We start from the raw sequence: 20,179 nt of genomic DNA, 5'->3' as shown, positions 1-20,179 counted from the left end.
CCCCCTGCCAGCCACATCGCAAGATTGTCTTTCTCGTGCCCACTTCACGCTGAACAGACAGATCCAGGTGTCTCTTCTTTTCCGCATTGTGCTGTCCCCTCCCCAGCATGGCAGAAAATCATTTTGCCATCAGTAGAAGGTGAACAGAGGTCCATTTATGGAGGAGAAAAAAAGCCTTGCTGTCACACCAAGGCCTGAAAATTAAGTTTTGGATGACTTCCATCTTCCCCACTTCAAGACTACGGCAAATACACGCTGAGAGGGCTTGGCTACAAGGCCATAAAGTTCAAATGACACCTTCCTTACAGCTGGCTTGCTTTGGTGAGAGCCAAGGTGACGGGGTGAGCGTCAGAAACCCTGACCACAGCCCTTGGTACTATGTTCAAAAACAGCACCCACCCTCTCAGCTTACCTGGTGAGGGATTTGTCCAGCAACCTGGGCGTCGGGATTCCTGGGCTCCAGGCCCCACCGGTGACTCAGTCGTCCCCAGGCTGTGCCTCCTGGCCTCAGTTTCCCTGGCTTGCTCTGTTGATACTCCCCACCTACTGCAGGGTGTTAATAGGGGTGTGGTGCTTTGAACTTCTCAGATGAAAGAGGCTGGGGAAGCAGCACCTAGTTATTAGCCCCTATCCAGCTGAGCGTGGGAGTGGAGGTCTTATAAACATTTCATATATATCCAGCTAGAGCAGCGTCCTCATGGCCCCTCACTCTTCTGCCTTCTGCTGTCTAATGCCACTTCAGAACAGATTTTCCCAAGTCGAATTCTCCAGTCGCCCAAACCACCAGTGACCTAGCATCCCTTTGATTGCTGATTCAGTAATACTCTACAGGTGTTTAAATTCTGTCTCCTGATGGGCTACAGGTCCTGTGGGAGAAAAGCTGTGGCTTTTCACTACCTAGAATTCACAGTTAAGAAGTCAGCGAAGTGAATAATGAGATAGGCTGACCAAAGTTTGAACTCCTCATCTGTTTCCTCACGGTAAGATGAGGCTTCCTAATACTCTATCTTGTCTCAATCTCCAGGAGTTGCTGTGAGAGCCCCATGAGAAGCATGTGTGTGGAAGCACTTTGTAAAATGCCAAGCCCTTCTCGCGTGTTAACAGACCAACTGTCTGCAAATACGACTTCTGGCACAACCACCATCTGTCCCCTGCTGCCTCCAGGCTGTGGCTGGGGGAAAAAAAAAAAAAAAAGGCCTGGGATGCCATCTATTGGCCAAAAGTATGAACTGCACTCAACCAGTTAACAATAGCAAAAGCAAACCGTTTCAACTCCCAAACCATGTTCATTTTTGCCACACTCCTCACGTCATGTGAATACTTAATATTTTTCTTTAAATAAATCACTTTTTATATACAATTTCAAAGTAAACCTTTAATCACTCGTACAAATGGAAAACTAGTTAACACCTGCCAAAAAGGAATACAACCGTAAAATAAATACCATTAAGATGAAACGTTCAGATCTGCCAGAAGCGTTGCCTGTGAAAACTCAAGCTCGAGTATCACTGCTAAAACCAACTATTAACAAAATCGCCCAACTGGAGTCCGCGTGTCAGGTCTCTAGCACAGTCTGCCCCGTATAAAGAAACGACTCTTCTGAGGAAAGGTGGCATTCCCTCGTTCTGCCTCAGCTCTCTGGGCCTGGATGGTTAGAGAAAGTTTAAAGTTTCAAAAAGTAGAAAATAAACTGCTGTATTTGTAGCATGTTCCATCACAGGCCAAGTGGGGCCAGCACCAAATTCCTGGCAACAGCAGCGAGAGCTCATGACCACTGAGGGGTGGTGGGTGCTCGGCTCTGGCTGGGAAGATCACTCGCGGCTCTGCAGTCCGCTGAGCTGTCCGCTGTCACGGGAGCTGCCGTGTTCTCTGGCGCAGGGTTACGCCTCTTGACCTCCAGCTTGCTGCTACAGCTGCATGGCTTCCTGCTCCACGGACTGGTCAGAGGGTGCCAGGTACTTCTCCTGGATGCCCAGGGTACTGAGGGAGGCTGAGTCAAGGCTGGTAGTGCTGGGAAGGACGAAAACTGGTCAGGGCAGGATCTGACCTCTATGGATCTGGCTCCCCAACCCCGTCTGGCAAGGGGCTCCCACCCTCTCCCTTTCTCGCCCTGATAGCTCCAGGGCTGGGTCTGAGAAGCCCCTTGATACATCCAGACCCAAGTGCTCCTGTATTTGCCTCTTCTCCACGTCACTGAGGCTCAAAGGACTGGAGAGCACGAACCCTCTGGCTGTGTTAGGGCATGTGCTCTCCACCGAGACCACTGGGGGTTTAAATCCTGATTTTGCCACTTCCTCTCTTCTCGTCCATAAAATGGGAGTTGCTGTGAGGATCAAATGAGACAATGAATACAAAGTGCCTAGTAGGGCACCTGGCACACAGCACTGCTTAGTAAGGGTTTCTGACTTCTCTTCTGCTGTGGGAGGAAACTCAGCGGAGTGCAAAGATGACAACAAATTTCTGCTTGGACTATTGGGTACCTTCTACCTCTCTCTGGGACAGTGGGGAAGTGGAGCGGGAAGGCTACAAATCAGACTCACAAAGACTGTGACACTGCCGAGGACGCCCCGGGAGGCTCGCTGGCCTGAGGTCTGAGCAGGAGATGGCAGTGAGTGTTTCTCCCTCTCCCTCTCCCCTTCTGCCTGCTTGTTCTTTTTCAAATAAATAAAATTTTAAAAAGGGTGGGAGTGCTTAATGAGGTTTATTTACTTATTTTTTTTTAAAGATTTTATTTATTTATTTGACAGAGAGAGATCACAAGTAGGCAGAGAGGCAGGCAGAGAGAGAGAGGAGGAAGCAGGCTCCCTGCTGAGCAGAGAGCCCGATGCAGGACTCGATCCCAGGACCCTGAGATCATGATCTGAGCCGAAGGCAGCGGCTTAACCCACTGAGGCACCCAGGCGCCCATAAACAAGATCCTACAAGCAGGGTACGTAGCACACTGACTGAATAATGTTCAGGGTATAGTCTTTCTCTCCCCTCTCTTATGGATCCAGCCACCAAAATCCATCCCACTGCTACTCAAACTGACCTGCAACCCGCGCCCCTTCCCCTTCACTTTTCCTCAGGAGGTGATGCCATGTTCCTGTGCGAGGCATCCCTGAGGATCACTCAGGATAAGTGGAATCCATCCTGCTTGATGCGCAATAATCTGAAATGTGCCTTGTCTCCAACCTGTAGTCTACATTCCTGAGCAGGGCTCACGAAAACCTGCATCTGTCTGACCACCTGTCCAGGCCGATCTCTGCTCCCAGACAAAGCCCTGTCCTGCCTATGAGTCACGCTGTTCTTCTTGCAACCCCCCAGACATACCTCACCCCTGAACCGCCAGGCCTTTGTATCTACTGTTCTCTCTGCCTTGAATTCCCTTTCCCTCAGCCTGGCTAACCCTCACTCGAAGATAACACAGCTCATGGGCCGCCCCCTCCACAAAGCCTTCTTTACCTACACCTACCCACTCCTTGGCAGAGCAGACTTTCCCCTCCTCTATACCAGTCCTTAATCATCTTATAGATAGGGTTAAGTTGAACCTTAAGAAGATTAGGAGATGGGGGAGAATCTAAAATCAGCACAAATGTGTATGGTTAAAAACCAGCCTTGAGGGGCGCCTGGGTGGTTCAGTGGGTTAAGCCTCTGCCTTTGGCTCAGGTCATGATCCCAGCGTCCTGGAATCGAGTCCCGCATCGGGCTCTCTGCTTCAGCGTGGACCCTGCTTCCCCCGACTCTCCCTTTGCCTGCCTCTCTGCCTACTTGTGGTCTCTGTCAAATAAATAAGTAAAATCTTAAAAAAAAAAAAAAAAAGAAAGAAAGAAAAAAAATAGCCTTGAAAATTCCTTAAATCATCTATAAAAAAGTATACAGTTCTATAAATAGAATCCTGCACGATTAACACTACGAATGCAGAAAGTAATGCACCGTGTGCAAAAACTCATGCCACTACTGGAACGGCCCCTTCTCTCTCTCTCTTTTTTTTTTTTTTAAGATTTTATTTATTTATTTGACAGACAGAGACTACAAGTAGACAGAAGCAGGCAGATAGAGAGGAAGGGAAGCAGGCCCCCCGCTGAGCAGAGAGCCCGATGCGGGACTCGATCCCAGGACCCCGAGATCATGACCCGAGCCGAAGGCAGCGGCTCAACCCACTGAGCCACCCAGGCGCCCCCGGCCCCTTCTCTCTTGCTGAGCACACGCAGCTGCACTTGCCGACCGTAACTGCAAGTGTGAGGCAGCAACACAGCCCCTTCCTGGAGCCCTACACGCTCTACTGCCACCACTTATATGTGTCTGTTTCCCTGGGAGCTTGGTCTCCCACCTGTGGCCTGCCACAGATCCGTTAGGTACTGGCTGGCATTCTCTTCCTCCATGCCCAGGACTCTGGAGCCCCCTTGTCACCAGCACGCCACGTAGGAATCGAATATCTGAAACTATCCTAACTGGCCTGCATTTCCCTGTCCTGCCTCCCACATGGCCTCCATGACCTGACAGGCACCTACACAAGACATTAGCTCCACTCCAATGGTCACTAATACAACTCTAGTTCTGAAGGTCCAGCTGCCTCCCAGACAGCTCTGGCTGTCCTCATGGTCCCCTCCAACATAGCCCATGGGCCAGGGCCCATCCCTTCCACCCATGTGACAAACCTGCCCTTTCCTCGCCTCGGGGCCAACACAACCACCCATACCACTGTATTAGCGGGAAACCTGCAAGTCGAACTTCTGCTCTACCTCCATTCAGCCCATAACCATCCGGTCGCCAACTCTGGTAGCCTACCTCCTTTTATCCAATTCACACCCATCTCTCCATTCTCACCACTCATGTTTCATCTATTCTCAACTACAGACTGTGAACATTTTCCTGCCCCCACTCACATCCCTTAAATGCAATTTCTGCACTTGGAACGACTTTTTAAAAATGTACGCCCGATCATGTCACACTGTGCAGTCATATGATGCTGGTTCTCACGGCCCTCCCACGAGCTGACGTCCACACTCCTTGGCAGGGCACACAAACTCCCCGCTGCCAGCCCTCTACTGTCCCTGCACCCCTACATCCCCCTGTCCCTTTCCCAGTCAGGACACCAAGCACACTGAGGCCCTCGCATCTCTCCCAAATGACCACCGCCCTTTCATTTCTCAGCATCTGTACTTGCTGTTCTTTCTAATCAGTCTCTCCCCCCTTATCCTCAGGTACAAGCAATACTGAAGCCTAAGGGACCAGCCTTTGCACCTGAGAGACAGTCACCAGGGAGCCCAACTGGTCATCATGACATCATGAATCAGTCATCGACAAGGGTAGATGTGGCCATTCCTGAGCCCCATGTCTCCCCTTGGCTGTGGCTAAGAGGCTACAGAGCAAGGATACGAGGAGAAATGGAAGTCGGCTCCCATGGCAGCAGACATCATGGCCTCTAGGCTTCGCTGTTCTTGGACCCCGAAGCAATAGCCATTGGCTTTATCCACAGCCTGCAGGACCCGCTGGATACTCTCCTTGTCCTGGCCAGGGAAGGGAGAGACAGCTCTGTGAGTGAAACAGGTGTGTGGAACTAAGGCTGTACCAAACCGCCTGCAGTCCCCAAACATCCCCCTTGACCTTGCTCACGAAGCCTCTGGACCTGTGGCTCCTGCGCCCGGAGTAGCTTTCCGTGTCCCTGGAGCCCTGGCTACATCCAAGCCTTCCTGTCCACCAACCCACCCAAATTGGAAGAGGTAAGCTCCTCTCTGCACACCCACGGTCCCCTGGGGCTACCCTCTTATAGCTTGGATCCTACCAGCTTACTGCTGACAAGTTATTAACTCATCTGCCTCCCCTCTTTGGCTTTGTACCCCATGAGGTCAGGGACTTATTAATTAAGGTAATCCTTGGTGCCTGGCACAGTCCTTAGCTAGCCGTAGGCACCCAATAAATATATATATGATGGATTTGCTCATGCTCAGAATAGTGATACGAACAGTTCATACATCACATGATGGGAAGGAGATGAAAATAATGCACGTATGAGTCGTCAGCACGATGACAGAAAGCGCTCAATAAGGGACAGTTGTTATGACTAATATTGTACACTTCACTTTCTCATTTTAGAGGAGAAAATTGTGGCATTAAGTAGGGAAGAGACAAGCTTACTCAAGTCCACACACAGGGGCTGGGCACTACTTGGTAAAGTCAACAGACCGTTAGATGCCCATCCTGAAGGAGGCTGAGAGACCTTAGGCCTTGGTCACCTCCCTTGCTGACGATTTTCTGAAATCACCCATTTTCGCACTAATGAGGGAACATGTGTTCAGAGAACCCAGCAATACAGAATCGACAGGGCCAAACTCTGACCCACCCTCTTTATTAGAATCCTGCCCATGAGAGCCACTGGTCATAAAACCAAGGGGACTGAATGATAGTTAGACCCAAGACAAAGACCACTGTCAAAGCCTCCTGTTCCCCTGGGCTGGTGAGATCCCAGGCACTGTCAGAGCCCAGGTGATGGCTACGCCTCTTAGTCCCCAGTACCTGAATGTTGAGAGGGATGAAGGAGACCAGACTGTAGTCTTCAATGAGCTGCACGAGTTTCTCATTGAGCTGACGATAGTGGCGGAAGAAAGGGTCAGAAGCCAGGTGGTCGAGCAAGTAGGAGAGGTCCAGGACCTCTGTGTAGTAGTCCAGGTTGAAAGCTAAGGAGAGAAATTAGGTGTTCAGGAGCAGCCGACACGAGGCTAAAAGATCCGAGGACAGGGACCATATTTCCTTTCTTTCTTCCTTTTGTCTTCATTCACTCATTCATTCATTCCTTCAGTCATTCAACAAATAATTGTTGAGGCAGTGAAATGAGCTTACTCAGAAGAAAATACTTGGTTTTACCCATCGGCTCTGTCATTTCCTAGCTAGATGGGACTGCTGTGAGAATTAAATGCTCTAAGTCCCAGTGTCTGGTACACACAAGCACTTGGTCCATGGTAATAAATAACAGGACTGAATGTGTCCCAAGCACAGTGCTGGGTCCCTGCCGCATGGTCAGGCAGTCACACCCCCCAGGACCTGGCACATGCACCATAAGGACTCGCAGGGCACTTCTGGTATAAATCACTTTCCCTTTCTGGGCCAGCTCCTTCTGAATGTAAAATGAGGATACCAGACTAGATGACTCCAAGTTCTAGGAATGCAAACTTCCTCTATGAGAAGGAAAGCAGGCCTCCCTGCACTGTCCATTTCTGCTGGAAAACTCGAGCACTTGGGTTACTCAACTGGTTTGTCCCAGAACGAGGTGAGGCAATCAGGCTGTTGGATTGACTGACTCACTCCCTACACCCAACATGGGGCTCAAACTCACAACCCCAAGATCAGAGTCACATGCTCCTCCAGCTGAGCCAGCCAGGGGCCCCTCGGTCTCCTGTCTTCTAACCAGAAACTGTCACCCCTCTGCCTGCAAGGACCAATGTCCTGGGCATTCCGACAAACTTCCTGGATTGCCTGACAGGTACATTCTTCCCCAGGAATTAAGCAATTGGGAGCCAGGGGCACCTGGGTTTGGATTTCATCTCAGCTAACATACTAGCTGTGTGACATAATGTCTTTGGGCCTCAATGGCCTCATCTGATTTGCACATCAGTCTCTTACGAGGATGATGGGCAAGAGTCAGAGGTAGAAAGGTTAAGGACCACCACATAGCCATCTGGGCTGGAGGCCAGGAAGGTGGGTGGGGAGAAGGGCTTGGGAAGACTGCAAATCTAGGAATAGATAAAATTTGGCTTTGGGGCTCACCAAGAGATGAACCAGGACTCTGGGCTGAGGCAGGCCCTCCAAGGTGCTGGCATCCCTCCATGCCCTGACTGACAACCAGTGGGCCTCCCGGGACAACGCCCTGACTTGTCATGATCCTAACAACTTTTCTTCCTGTTTACTGCTTGTCATTTCAGCTTTTCTTCTCCAGGTTCCTTTGTGGCTGGAAAAGCTATTTAGGGAACTGAGGCCCCCAGCTCAGCACACTAATTTTGCAGGAATAAAGTGGTAGCCAAAATGCCCCTAGGCAACTCCCCTGCCTCCCGCTTCTCCCTTAGTCCTTCCCACCCTGAAAAAGGCACCTCTGTCTGTCCACTGGCATGGACAGAAACCTGACAGGGATCCTTAATTCCTTGGTCTCCATGTCCAATCCACCAGGAAACCCTGTTTCTTTCTTTCTTTCTTTTTTTTTAAGATTGTATTTATTTGACAGAGAGAAACAGTGAGAGAGAGAACACAGGCAGGGGGAGTGGGAGAGGGAGAAGCAGGTTTCCCACTGAGCAGGGAGCCCAATGTGGGGCTCAATCCCAGGACGCTGGGATAGGACCTGAGCTGAAGATAGATGCCCAACGACTGAGCCACCCAGGTCCCCCTAAATCCGATTTCTTGAGTGAGTTTTGGATCAATCTACTTCTCTCCATTCCCACTACCACTGTTTAGACTGCTGCAAAAACCTCCTCAAGGATCTTTGTTTGCATTCTTGCTCATTTCAATTCATGCCCCACAAAACAGCCAAAATGACGTTCTTAGTTCATGCAATTTCCTTACTTGATATTCATCAATGGCTTTCCCTGGTGCTTCAACAGTATAGGTTTTGGCCCCTGTCTACCTCTCTGAGCTCATTTCCTACCACCCATTCCTGACTACTACCTCACTACCCGGAGTTTCCCCTCTCTGCCCTCCACTTTTTCCGTGAACACAAACAGCTCTTTCCCTAAGGGCCTTTCCTCCTACTGGTCCCTCCACCGAGGACAGTCTTGCCTTGGCAGGCTCCTTCACACCATTCGGGTCTCAGCTCAGGTAGCACCGCTCACTCCCCTCACTGCCAACCACTCATTTTATTTGAATTCCTTTGCAGTACATATCACCGACTATATAGCTCTCTTGTCCCCAAAGCCTGGAATAATCTCTGGCCCAGAGTGGCACAAAACGAACAGGCAGGACTCAGAACCTGCCTGTGGCTATGATAAATAAGCCATGCATGGTCCCTGGAGGCAGCTCTCGTCAGCTGAGATCTGTTTCACTCCTGACTCCCTGCCTGCCCAGAAGAGGAGTCCTCACCCAGCTTCCCATAGTGCTCAATGAGGTCCATCTTGGAGAGGAGGTTGACATGGGGCAGCTCCACATGCAGCATGGTGGCCAGGGACGTACACAGTACGGAGATGAACTTGGCCGGGTCTGTGCAGTAATGAGAATCCACCAGGTGAACGGCAGTCAGCTGGAAAAGGAGGAAGAGACAGAGTGAAAGGCCTGGTGAAGCAGGAAACATCAGGGCCTATGTATTTCCCCAAAGACTGGGGACTCCTGAGGACAGAGTGCAAGCCTTCCCCATCAGTGTCCTCCTGCTTCAGCTTCATTCTCATAGCGACACTCATTTCCTTCTGCCAGGAAATAAGGAGCATTTTTCCTTACAAGATGCCCTGTACTGTGCCTCCCGGTGGTCAACTGGCTCAATTCTGATCGCACCTGACTCTATTTCATTTACTTTTGCCCAGCAAGTCACAACAATCACCATACCGCTTTCTACATAATGCCTTCCACACTTCCAATAATCCCAAATTGGGTACTAGCACATCCATTCTGCAGATGAGAAAACTGAGGTTCAGAGAAAGAAACTGACTTACCCAGGTCCACACAGCGAGTCAGTGGCAGAGCCTGAATTCGAACTCACACCAGTTTTACTCCAAAGCAACTCGGCCCCTACCTCGCTGTGTGACATGGGGGCGTGGCATCTGTCCTCCCTGTCTCAGTTCCTCCATCTGCAAAAGGAGCCTGCTCGACCCAAGACGCACCCTGAGGTCCCACTGCGCCATCTGGGAGAAGATGCTGCGCAGGGCGCCGTGGTGCGTGCAGAGCTCCACCTGGCCCGGGCAGTCGAAGAGGAAGTAGTGGCCGCGGAGGGGATCTAGCTTGGCACGCAGCCAGTCCAGGTTGGCCTCCAGGTACTCCATGCAGTAGAGCAGGCCGCCGTTGGGCCCCAGCCGCAGCGCTTCCATCACGTCGCCCAGCCCCACCAGCTCGCCCACGTCCACGGCGCACTCGTAAGGCAGCCCCTCGTTGGCTGGGTCCAGGTTCACCACCGCCACGCGCCGGCCCAGCGCGCGCAGGAACTCACTCATGCCCAGGCAGTACGTGGTCTTCCCAGAGCCGGGCGGGCCGATTACCGCCTGCCCAAAGGCCGTGGTCGGGGCGGCCCCCGCCATGGGCGGCACGCTGACCCGTGCGGGGCAGATAAGCTCGGCAGCGACACGAGCCGAAGGAGACGGGATCCCCGGAGTGCAGTTCGATGGGGGTCGACGTTGATCCCTGGAAGAAGTGCAGGTACCCGCGCACTGAAAGGGGACCAATGACCCGGTACTAACCGGACTAGCACCCGACTTCCGGACGACGTCGGAAACGGCGGGGCCCGGAGAGGAAGTCCCGCCCCCTGACGTGGGCGCAACTTGGCGTCGGGGGGCGTGGCGACGCGCAGCATTTCTACCCGAGCCTGGGGTGGTGCCTGCGGGCGGCGCTGGGATCTCGTGGGCGACTCCAACCCAGGTTTTCCCGACCGTCACCCCGGCCCAAACTGGAAGAAAAAAGGCAAATCCAGTAGTGAACTTATTTATTCTCCCGTTAGGTCGCAGACCGGGGCCACCTCCCGCGGCCTTGCCGCTGCCTGTCCCAGCCAGTTAGGGGAGGAGGCAAGGAGCGCCCGCCCCAAGATCGTCTCTTCCAAGCACCACGAGTCCTTTCCTCTTCCAGGTCCATTCCATCCTCTTTCTGACCTTTATAGTGATACCCCGCCCCCACGACGAAGATTGTGCTGAGAACTTCAGTCAATACAGCTGTTCAAGGTACTGGGGGAGGCAACGTGGGCAAGCTCAAACAGGGGCTGGAGTTAGGAAACCAATGAGAGGTCATTAAGCCCTACAGTAAAAGAGGACGTTAGGGAGCTTTGGGGAAAAATGCCCTTGAGGTAGAGAGCCAGAAGGCAAGTTCAGAATAAAGCACCTGAACATGCTGCACAGATTGCTGATCCCCAAGTTCTTTAGGCTGTGGTGGGAGATAAGGCCAAGGCAGAGAGCTGCCCCTGTGCAGTTATGAGTGATAGAAGAAAGGCCCAGAAACTGTCACTCAGGCTCTGAAGGCTTGTCCAAGGCACAGCTGGAACTCCTCACAAAGGTCATATCTGGCCGAAACTTCATGCTGGTGGGTGGTTGGCGTCGCAGCAGTGACTCCCCCTGGTCTTGAGGTAGGGGCTCATCATAGATGGTGGAGATGAGCCCCAAGCCAGTTCCACGGGGCCTCTTCAGTTGCCCAAATGGCTGTAGCTTCTCTCCATGGTACCTGCATTAATGAGGGCTCACAGTGAGAGGGCTGCTCTCAAACTCTTTATTAGGTTGGGAAAGGGCAGAGAAGCAGCTCTTACATGGCTGGTTTGTTCCAAAGACAGAGCCTTTAAATATGGATCTTTGCTCTTCAGCCTCCTTATCTATTCAGTGACAGTGCCGGCAACCTGGGGTTTCACATACTGCTTTCATTTTAAATAGTACACAGAGTTTAGAAAAACTGTCACCATTCTGTGACTTACAAGCACTCCCTAACAGCAATCATCAAGTCCAAACTCCTCAGATCATGGGGTATGACTGTCCTAAAGATCAATGATCTTGTCAAGCCTTAGGGCTTGGTCTTAAAAAGAAAAAAAAAAAAAAAGTGCCAGACCTACGTTTTCCTTTTAATTCTGCTTTGAAATTCATCCCCTCGGATGGAAGAAGTTAGGGGGAAACCAGGATATAGACAAAAGGCTAGCTGGGTCCCCCAGGGAAGTCCCTGGGTCATACTCACCCCAATCCACGCTTGCATCTTGGGTGCTGGCCATCACTATCCAGGGCCTCAGGCACCCCTGAACACTGGCTTCCCAGACCCTGGCCCTCAGCCCAGCCCTGCCGCTCCATCACCTTCCGTCCAATGCCCTGTGCAGGGAAGAGAGAAGACTCTAGAGTATAACGGGTTCCTTGTTGGGGGTGGAGGGGAGGAGGAATGGGGACAGAGAAGGAAAACAGAGGGGTCAGTGGGCTAGGCACAGTACTCACCTTGGTGTGGCGCTCAAAGGTGCCCACTTGGCATCTGATCACAGAGCCGTCCTCCTGGCCGTCACGGAGTCTTCTTTCCAGACGCATTTGGACAGAGTCTCGGGCATCCTTGTCGCCACCATCTGAGGAAGTAGAACTCAGTTTGCAGAAGGGCCTCTCTCAGCAGAGAGCGGGGGAAAATAATCAGGTTTCTAGGACCTCCTCACAAGATTTACATATTCGTCTTTAGGGTTTTTATTACTTTTTAAAAATGATTTTATTCATTTATTTGACACAGAGAAAGAGATCACAAGTAGGCAGAGAGGCAGGCAGAGGGGGTGGAGGAAACAGGCTCCCCACTGAGCAGAGAGCCCGATGTGATGCGGGGCTTGATCCCAGGACCCTGAGATCATGACCTGAGCCAAAGGCGGAGGCTTAACCCACTGAGCCACCCAGGCGCCCCTTACTTTTTAAAAAAAATTTTATTTATTTAAGAAAGAACACAAGCAGGGGGAGGGGTATAGGGAGAGGGACAAGAAGATTCCCTGCTGAGCAGGGAGCCCAGCTCAAGACTCGGTCCCAGGACCCTGGGATCATGACCTGAGCCGAAGGCAGGCATTCAAATGAGCCACCCAGAAGCCCCTGGTGTTTTATTATTTTATTATTATTTCTCATTAACTGGGAGCTCACCAAGAGTAGGAACCCTGGCTTTCCCATCTTACAGATGAGAAAACTGGTGCACAAAAGTTATAGAGCCAAAAGATGAGAAGTGGAATTAGAACCCAGATCGTCCCCTCCCACCGTCACCCCAGGTCATTTTATTTATTTATTTATTTATTTATTTATTTGTCAGAGAGAGAGAGAGCACAAGTAGGCAGAGTGGCAGACAGAGGCAGAGAGAGAAGCAGGCTCCCTGCTGGACTAGGAGCCTGATGCGGGACTTGATCCCAGGACCCTGGGATCATGACCTGAGCCAAAGGCAGCGGCTTAACCGACTGAGCCACCCAGGCATCCCGCCCAGGTCATTTTTGATTCCAGAATCTAAACTCTTAACAAGAGCCTGAGCTCCTGACCCGCCCACTCTACCAGGGTCTGTCCATCAGAACCAGAGCACCCTGAGGGCTGACTCCACAGAAAAAAGAAAAAAAAAAAGCTCTGCCCACAAGCAGCACTTAATGCACACAGGTGGAGATGTCTGAAAAGAGGAACCCTCTCAGTGGGCAGCCCCAAGGGAACTGGTCCTTTCTTAGCCTCTGCTCAGCAGGCCTGGTAAGTGTCAGTGCAAGGCCAGGGCACCAGTCCCCCATCCCTGTACTACAATCCCCGGCCCAGTACCTGTGTCGTAGTACACACTCATGTCCACGTCCCAGTCATCAGCTGTCTGTTCATCAAAGTCTGCAGATAAAAAACATTAAACAGAGTAAGCGAAGGACTCACAGTTCTGTTGAGAGTTAAATCTAAACTTAGCCCTGTGTTCTAGAACTTGGAGCTTTTTGTTGATTTTTAAATCTCTGCTCTGGGGCGGGGGTCATTTTTTCTCCACTGATCCACCGCCCCTAAAAAGGAATGATGGGTAAGCCTGTTCACTAGCCCTTTATCAGGCCTCACTGCCAGAAAACCCACCACATGGAATGGAGAACCCTGACTGAATGGATCAGGGATCAGCCAGCATTACCTCCTTCTTCCTCCTGCCAGAACTGAGCGTCTGTGTAGAACACCAGGCCAGAGCCGCCCTTCTCCCACTTGAGCTCAATCTCCTCCTCAAAGAGCCGCTCGGTGGTACGCTCCTGCCCGGTCACGTCCTCGTGCAGTGCTTCGTGACGCTCCCACTCCTCACCCCGGTCATCATCCTGGGAGAAGGCAGGGAGAGGTGACCTGCCTGTCCAGCCTCCTGGCCTCAAGTGCGCAAGGGGGGCAGCTCAGAGCCCAGGAAGTCTGTGAGACAGGCGCTCAGCCCATTCTTCCAAATTTCTCTTTGGCCCCTGCGGCCTTGCCCAACACATTTCTCCATCCCTTGTGTCTCAGCATACCTGGCACTTTCCTCCAAGCCTGACTCCCTCTTAGCCTCTGTGCTTTCAGCCATGTTGTTCCTCCTGCTGGAAACAGCTGCTCTCCTCTCCCACTGCTTTCTCTTCTTCGCCTGGTAAACCCTCATCCTTCAAGTTCTGCAGTCCTACACGAAGCCCCCACACCGAGGCCCACAGCATTCTTGCCGGCCTCCAAACTCTTCAGTTTGGAGGTAATTGGCAAGAACTGTTTAGGCCTCTATACATTACATCATAAATAAAGAGGGGATAACAACTAATACCTATTGTCTACTGTGTGTTGGACCCTTCTCATAAGTTAGTTCCTTTGATCACCCCAACAACGCTGTGAGGTGAGTACCATCATTCCTGTTCTACAAATGAGGAGGCCTGGATTCAGAGGAGTAAAGTGATTTGCCTACGATGGTTCACCATGAGAGTGGCAGAGCCAGTGTTCAAACCCAGGTCTTCATACCATACAGCCTTTCCTGATGCTGCTTCTTGCCTCTTTCAAGGCAGGAAATGGATCTTGGAATGTCTCTGGAATCCTGCACTAGCTTGTGCACAGCTGCTCATCTAGACTTGCAGAATGATAGGATGACTCCTGGCTTGAAATCTTGGGGGCCCCTGTCTAGTTAAAACTCCCAAGAGGCCTCAGGGATCACTGCTGCAGAGCAGGTGCTGGGGACCAGTCCAGATGTCTATACCAAGGATGTGGTACAGATGTTAGCAACTCTGGGCTGGCAGTTTTGAAGACGTAGATGACTTTTTTTTTTTACCCAGAGTATGCACACCAAAAGGTTTCCCAAAAAAAGCACACCTTTCCTGGTTTTATGGATGAACAACTGAATTTGGAGAAAGAGGAAGAAGAAACGGCTATTTCATTAATAAAATTAGAGTGGAGGCTAGTGTCCAAGCCACAGACTCAGGGTCAGAAAATAGAGGTGACATCTCAGCCACATACTGAAAGCACATAGAGGTTAGACAAGCAGCAAAGGGGGCCAAGTTCACATCCCAGCTCTGCCTCTGCTTCCTTACATGACTTTTATCTCTTAGATCGCACATTTCCATCTATGAAAAGGACGCTCCTGGGGTACCTGGGTGACTCAGTGGGTTAAAGCCTCTGCCTTTGGCTCAGGTCATGATCCCAGGGTCCTGGGATCGAGCCCTGAGTTGGGCTCTCGGCTCAGCAGGGAGTCTGCTTCCTCCCTTTCGCTCTCTCTCTCTGCCTGCTTTTCTGCCTACTTGTGATCTCTGCCAAATAAATAAATAAAATCTTTAAAAAAAAAAAAAAAGGACGCTCCTCACATTCCTTCTATGTGGAATGCAAAGTCGACCCCTTTGAGAATATTCTGATAAAAACTCTGGCCCCTCTCCTCGAAGAAGTGCATATTTGCAATACAAATGCAGTTTTATGTTCAATGTCAGGGAGTTCTAACTCTCTGGAACCCTCCTAAGAAGCCTGCACGTTTAGAACTATTGTAATATACAACTGAAGAGTGATAGTGTTAAAGCTTTAGTCTCTCCAAGCTGCCAGCAAAGACAGGGTAGCTCACTGTACTCACATCATCTGAGTGTGACTCTTCCTCCTCCTTTTCCCCTTCCTCCTCTGGCTCTCCATGGGAGCAGGCTGGTACGTCTGCTAGGCAAGTTCCCTGGGGTATTTCTTCGCCTTCAGCTGTATACACAAGCTCTTCCTGCTCCACAGTCTCAGAGTCCTCATACTTGAATGGTACATTGCCATAGCGCCGGGAAGAACCTGTCTTGGGGAACTGGAGCTGCAGTTGGGTGATGATCCTCGGTGGTAGGCGGCAGGCTCGAATTAACTCCAGAAAGACCCGCAGAGGAGTCCCCACGTTCCCATTGGGCATCAGCACTGGTGGGTTCAACTCTGGCAGTTGCCTCAGATCGGCCAGAGTGAAGGCTTCACTCTTAGCTTTCCGACTCTGCAGCTCCTTCCGGGTTTTGAAAGGAAAGGAGCCCAAACCTTGGAAAGCAGAGGAAAGAAGAGCTCTTGAAACCTAGAAGCCTTCAGCAACACTTGAGCCAGAAATCTGTTTAGCTGTTTTAGGCTAATGATCTTTCTCCCTTTCAGACTTCTCCAGAGTAACTTCCTCCATTCCCTGACCAAAACCACCTAATAATTTCATGGCATTTCTCATCACCTCAGCGGAGCACACAAGTTTCTTTCAGATCTGGTTCCTGTTGACTTTTTGATTCTCAACTGCCACCAGCCCCACTCCCTGCACATTCTCATATCATGTGCTTCAACCACACCAAACAATTTAACATGTCCTGAAAGTTCCATGGACTTTCACATCTTTCTGTGTCTGCAAATGCCATTTACTTTAAACACCGTTCCTTCCTACAAACTCCTGTTTCTCTTTCGGATCCAGGTGAAAAGCCACATTTCCTGATCCCTCTAGATCAGTTTCTCCCTTCCCTGTCATCCCTCAACACTTGGTAATAAAGAGCATAGGCTCTGGAACAATATGCCTAGGTTTGTATTGTGACTCTGCCACTTCCTAGCTCTGTAACCTTGGGCAGGTAACATAATTTCAGTACCCTTCAGTATCATCACCTATAAAATGGGTAACAACAACTTCGACTTTATAGGATTGCCGCAAGAAGTCAATAAGAAAATGAAAGGCTTAGAACAGTGCCTAGTAAGTACACAGGAAGTGCTCAGTAAATGTTAGCAATTAGAATGGCATCTCTGTGACAATTACCTTTTTACAAATCTGTCTTCCTCTCTGAATCCTGAGCACACACTGTGTCTAACTGTTCTCTGCACAGGTGCTACAGTCACACTAAGTGTAGCATATAAGCTTGATTTGTTGAATGAATAAATTAGAGGACTCCTAAGTGTTTTCTGTTACCCCATCAGTGATTTCCCATGAAAATGGGAGTGTCCAGAGACAAGAGATTGTCTTTTCATTTGTGTCTTCTCAAGACAGGGCCGGATAGGAAGCAATGAAGAATACAATAAAGACAGAAAATAAGGGACGCCTGGGTGCTTAAGTCAGTTAAGCGTCTGCCTTTGGTTAGGGTTGTGATCTTGAGGTTCTGGGGTCAAGGCCCGCATCGCCTCCTTGCTTGGCGGGGAGCCTGCTTCTCTCTCTGCCTGCCACTCCCCCTGCTTGAGCGCGCGCGCGCTCTCTGACAAAATCTTTTGATAAATGACAGTAAGAGGATTAGAAACCTCATTTCCTTTTCTTCCTTCCGTGTCAGTGGAATATCAACCTCTCAGATAAAGGGTCTCAGAAGTAATCTAATAAATTGGAAAATGAAGAATCATCCCATTAGACCTCTTACCGTTCTTTCCCCTGTAAGTCAGACTAACATGCAGTTGAGTCTGAGGCTGTCCAGAAATGACCTAAACTCTTAAAAAGTCTGATAATCAGAGACCTGACTTATCCCCGTCATCCCTCAAGAAAGATGTCTCTGTTCCAGGGCCGGTAGGCTCAGCCTATTATCTTTCCCACGCGTACCTGATGCCTCAGTAGGTAACCGCAGTCTGCGGATCAAACAACGACCCGGCAGCCAAGTTCCCTGAGAATCCAGCCACCGGCGGCCCGAGTACATGCGAAGAAGCCGCTGAGCTTGAGTTGCCCCCCGTACCGAGATGACGCAGCAGCAAGTGCGGATCTGGGCGGGAGCACAGTCCGGAGTGGAGAGAGCGTGGGCATCGGTAACCGAACTCTGGGCGAGAACCTGGCCGACAGGAGTTAGGGCTGACTCGGGAGGAGCCTGGGAAGGACCCCGCTCAGGCCGATGTCGGTAGTGGAAACACAGGAAGCCACAGCCGCGCTGTTCCCGGAACTGGCTAAAGTAGCTCCGGAGATGGGCCGAGCGCAAACACGCGGGAATACCGCTCACTATTAAGTAGATTGTCGCCTCCTCCTCCGCCTCGCTGGGCACCGCCATCTTGGACTGTCACATGATCGGCTGGAACTAATTCTCGCGAGAATACGACAAGCGGCGCTGCAGTCTCTTCTGCGGGATGTTGAGTAACCCGTGATTAGTTGGGCGGGTGGTGGTCGAGGAGCTGAGAAGTGTTGGTGTGTGTCGTTCGGGTCGCTTTCCGACAGGGAGAAGCCAACAATGATGAGAACACTCACCTGAGAAATGGGTTTACAGATCTCTTTCATAAGGCGTTAGTGATGATAAAATCAGAAGCCTGCGGGAGAGGCAGTTTTTTGTTTTTGCTTTTAATTTATTTATTTGACAGAGATCACAAATAGAGAGGCAGGCAGAGAGAAAGAGAAGCAGGCTTCCCTCTGAGCAGAGAGCCCGATGCGAGGCTCGATCCCAGGATGCTGGGATCATGACCTGAGCCGAAGGCAGAGGCTTTAACCCACTGAACCACCCAGGCGCCCCGAGGCAGTTTTTTTTAAGGTTTTTGTTTATTGGGGATTTCCCACACCGAATCTCAGCTTTCTCCGCTCAGAGCCTGTTGAGTTGTTCATCCACTTATTCTTCCAAAGCATATTCATGCCTTCCCACAAATTTCTAAGGAAAAGATAATCCTATTGAAAAGTGGACCGAAGACACTTCACAGAAAAGAGCCTCAATCTCCTTGGTAGTAAATGAAATGCAGTGAGACCCACTTAACCTACATCAGACTGGCGAAAAATTGTAAATCCTCAAGTGTCTGTGACAGTGTAGAACAACTAGATCTCCCGTATACTGTTGGGGAGTGCAAGCTAGAAGAAACACTCTGGAAAAGAATTTGATAATACCCGGTAGAAGTGAAGCTACCCACATCCACTGACCCAGCAATTCCACTACTATGTATATACTTAAAAGAAATTCTTGCATATATCTCTGTATTGGCAATATTAAATTTCTCGCTGCCCTGTGATATGGGGGAAGAGCGAAGGTTAAGAAACTCCATCCCACCCTTTTGTGTTGGGGAACACAGCTTACAGCAAAGAAACACGCTCCTTTATATGACTTAGATAAAACTCATGGGTGCCCCCCTTGTTTACCTATGTCAAGGCTAGCAACAGACTCCAAATTCCAGTTCTTTGCCTTGTAAACGCTTAGATGAACTGCTTGTCCCCACTGATCAATCAGAGCAAAATGCACTTTGGTTAAGCTTTTCTCCTTCCCCTAGGTCCCTGAACTTTGCCTCCCCTACCCACCCCCCCAAGTTTGAGCCAGCACACAACCCCTCCTGAGAATAGGCTGGCTTCAGGGTAAAATATTTTCTGATCTACTGTCCTGTCGTGCCATTCCCGGTCATCCCACTTCCTCACATCCCGTTTTTTTCTAGCCTTGTTTACTCTTCTTATGAACGATGGACTCCTTTTGCTGAATCCTTGAAGGTGCAGGTAGTTCTCACAGTCCCATTGCAAGAGCTTCTTTCTCCCTTGCAATAGTTCCTTTCCTCTCTTGCAATAATCATTTAAAATGAAGTCTCTCTTTACATATGAATATTTGTAGCTAAATTGTTCGCAAGAGCAAAAAATCAGCATTTAGTACTGTTCAGCAGTTATATAATGTTGAGGGGAACTAAGTCAGAAAATGGGATTTATTTATATGAAAAGTTCAAAAATACAAACAAAAGTGTTTCTTGGGGATACTTAAGTAAGTATGCATTAAAATCATAAAGAGCAGCCCCTGGATGGCTCAGTTGTTAAGCATCTGCCTTTGGCTCAGTTCATGATCCTTGGGTCCTGGGATCGAGCAGCACATGGGCCTCCCTGCTCGGCCGGAAGCCTGCTTCTCCTTCTCCCACTACCTCTGCTTGTGTTCCTGCTCTCGCTTTTAAAATCTTTTTTAAAAATAATAAAATAAAATCATAAAGAAAAGTAAGGAAATGATTAACCCCAAATTCAGGGTAATCATTACCTTTGGGAGGAGGTGATAGATTTAGAAAAGGACTTCAAAGTTGATGGGACATGATGAAGGTTCATTGTACTGTTATTCTTTACACTTAATATATTTTATAAATGTTATTTTCTCTTACTCAATTTTAATGAAACATCTTAAAAGGGAAAATAACTCATTTCCAAAAACAATAAAGCAAGTGTTCGTTTGGTGTTGATCACATATATACACCTATTTGAGAAAGAAAAAAATAAAAACTGTTTTAATGAAAGTCTGGGTATT

The 20,179-nt window shown here is 49.9% G+C and overlaps 2 protein-coding genes across 2 annotated transcripts; both read right to left on the bottom strand.

Moving 5' to 3' along the window:
* Window positions 1-1,356: 1,356 nt before the first annotated feature.
* GPN2 (GPN-loop GTPase 2) lies at window positions 1,357-10,474 on the bottom strand. The gene is given in 6 exon segments (XM_032361452.1): window positions 1,357-1,980; window positions 5,362-5,492; window positions 6,499-6,659; window positions 9,046-9,202; window positions 9,777-10,414; window positions 10,417-10,474. Coding segments are annotated over 6 exon segments (1,203 nt in total). The 5' UTR covers window positions 10,460-10,474; the 3' UTR covers window positions 1,357-1,907.
* Window positions 10,475-10,573: 99 nt separating this feature from the next.
* On the bottom strand, window positions 10,574-18,027 carry GPATCH3 (G-patch domain containing 3). The gene is made up of 7 exons (XM_032361441.1): window positions 17,554-18,027; window positions 15,628-16,049; window positions 13,714-13,888; window positions 13,374-13,433; window positions 12,060-12,181; window positions 11,812-11,939; window positions 10,574-11,313 (listed from the first exon to the last, which is right to left on the bottom strand). The coding sequence occupies exons 1-7, from the start codon at window positions 17,987-17,989 to the stop codon at window positions 11,097-11,099; spliced, it is 1,560 nt and encodes a 519-aa protein (XP_032217332.1). The 5' UTR covers window positions 17,990-18,027; the 3' UTR covers window positions 10,574-11,096.
* Between the last annotated feature and the right edge of the window lie 2,152 nt (window positions 18,028-20,179).

The sequence above is a fragment of the Mustela erminea genome, chromosome 10 (assembly GCF_009829155.1).
Source record: "Mustela erminea isolate mMusErm1 chromosome 10, mMusErm1.Pri, whole genome shotgun sequence".
Lineage (NCBI taxonomy): Eukaryota > Metazoa > Chordata > Mammalia > Carnivora > Mustelidae > Mustela > Mustela erminea.
This window is presented reverse-complemented; position numbering and strand designations above follow the sequence as displayed.

Coding starts and splice junctions, on each gene's coding strand:
- GPATCH3 (XM_032361441.1), bottom strand. CDS start 17,989: ATGGCGGTGCCCAGCGAGGCGGAGGAGGAGGCGACAATCTACTTAATA. Junction 13,889..15,627: donor AAGAGTCACACTCAGATGAT/GTGAGTACAGTG, acceptor GCCTTCTCCCAG/GATGATGACCGGGGTGAGGA. Junction 12,182..13,373: donor GAGTGTGTACTACGACACAG/GTACTGGGCCGG, acceptor CTACTTCCTCAG/ATGGTGGCGACAAGGATGCC.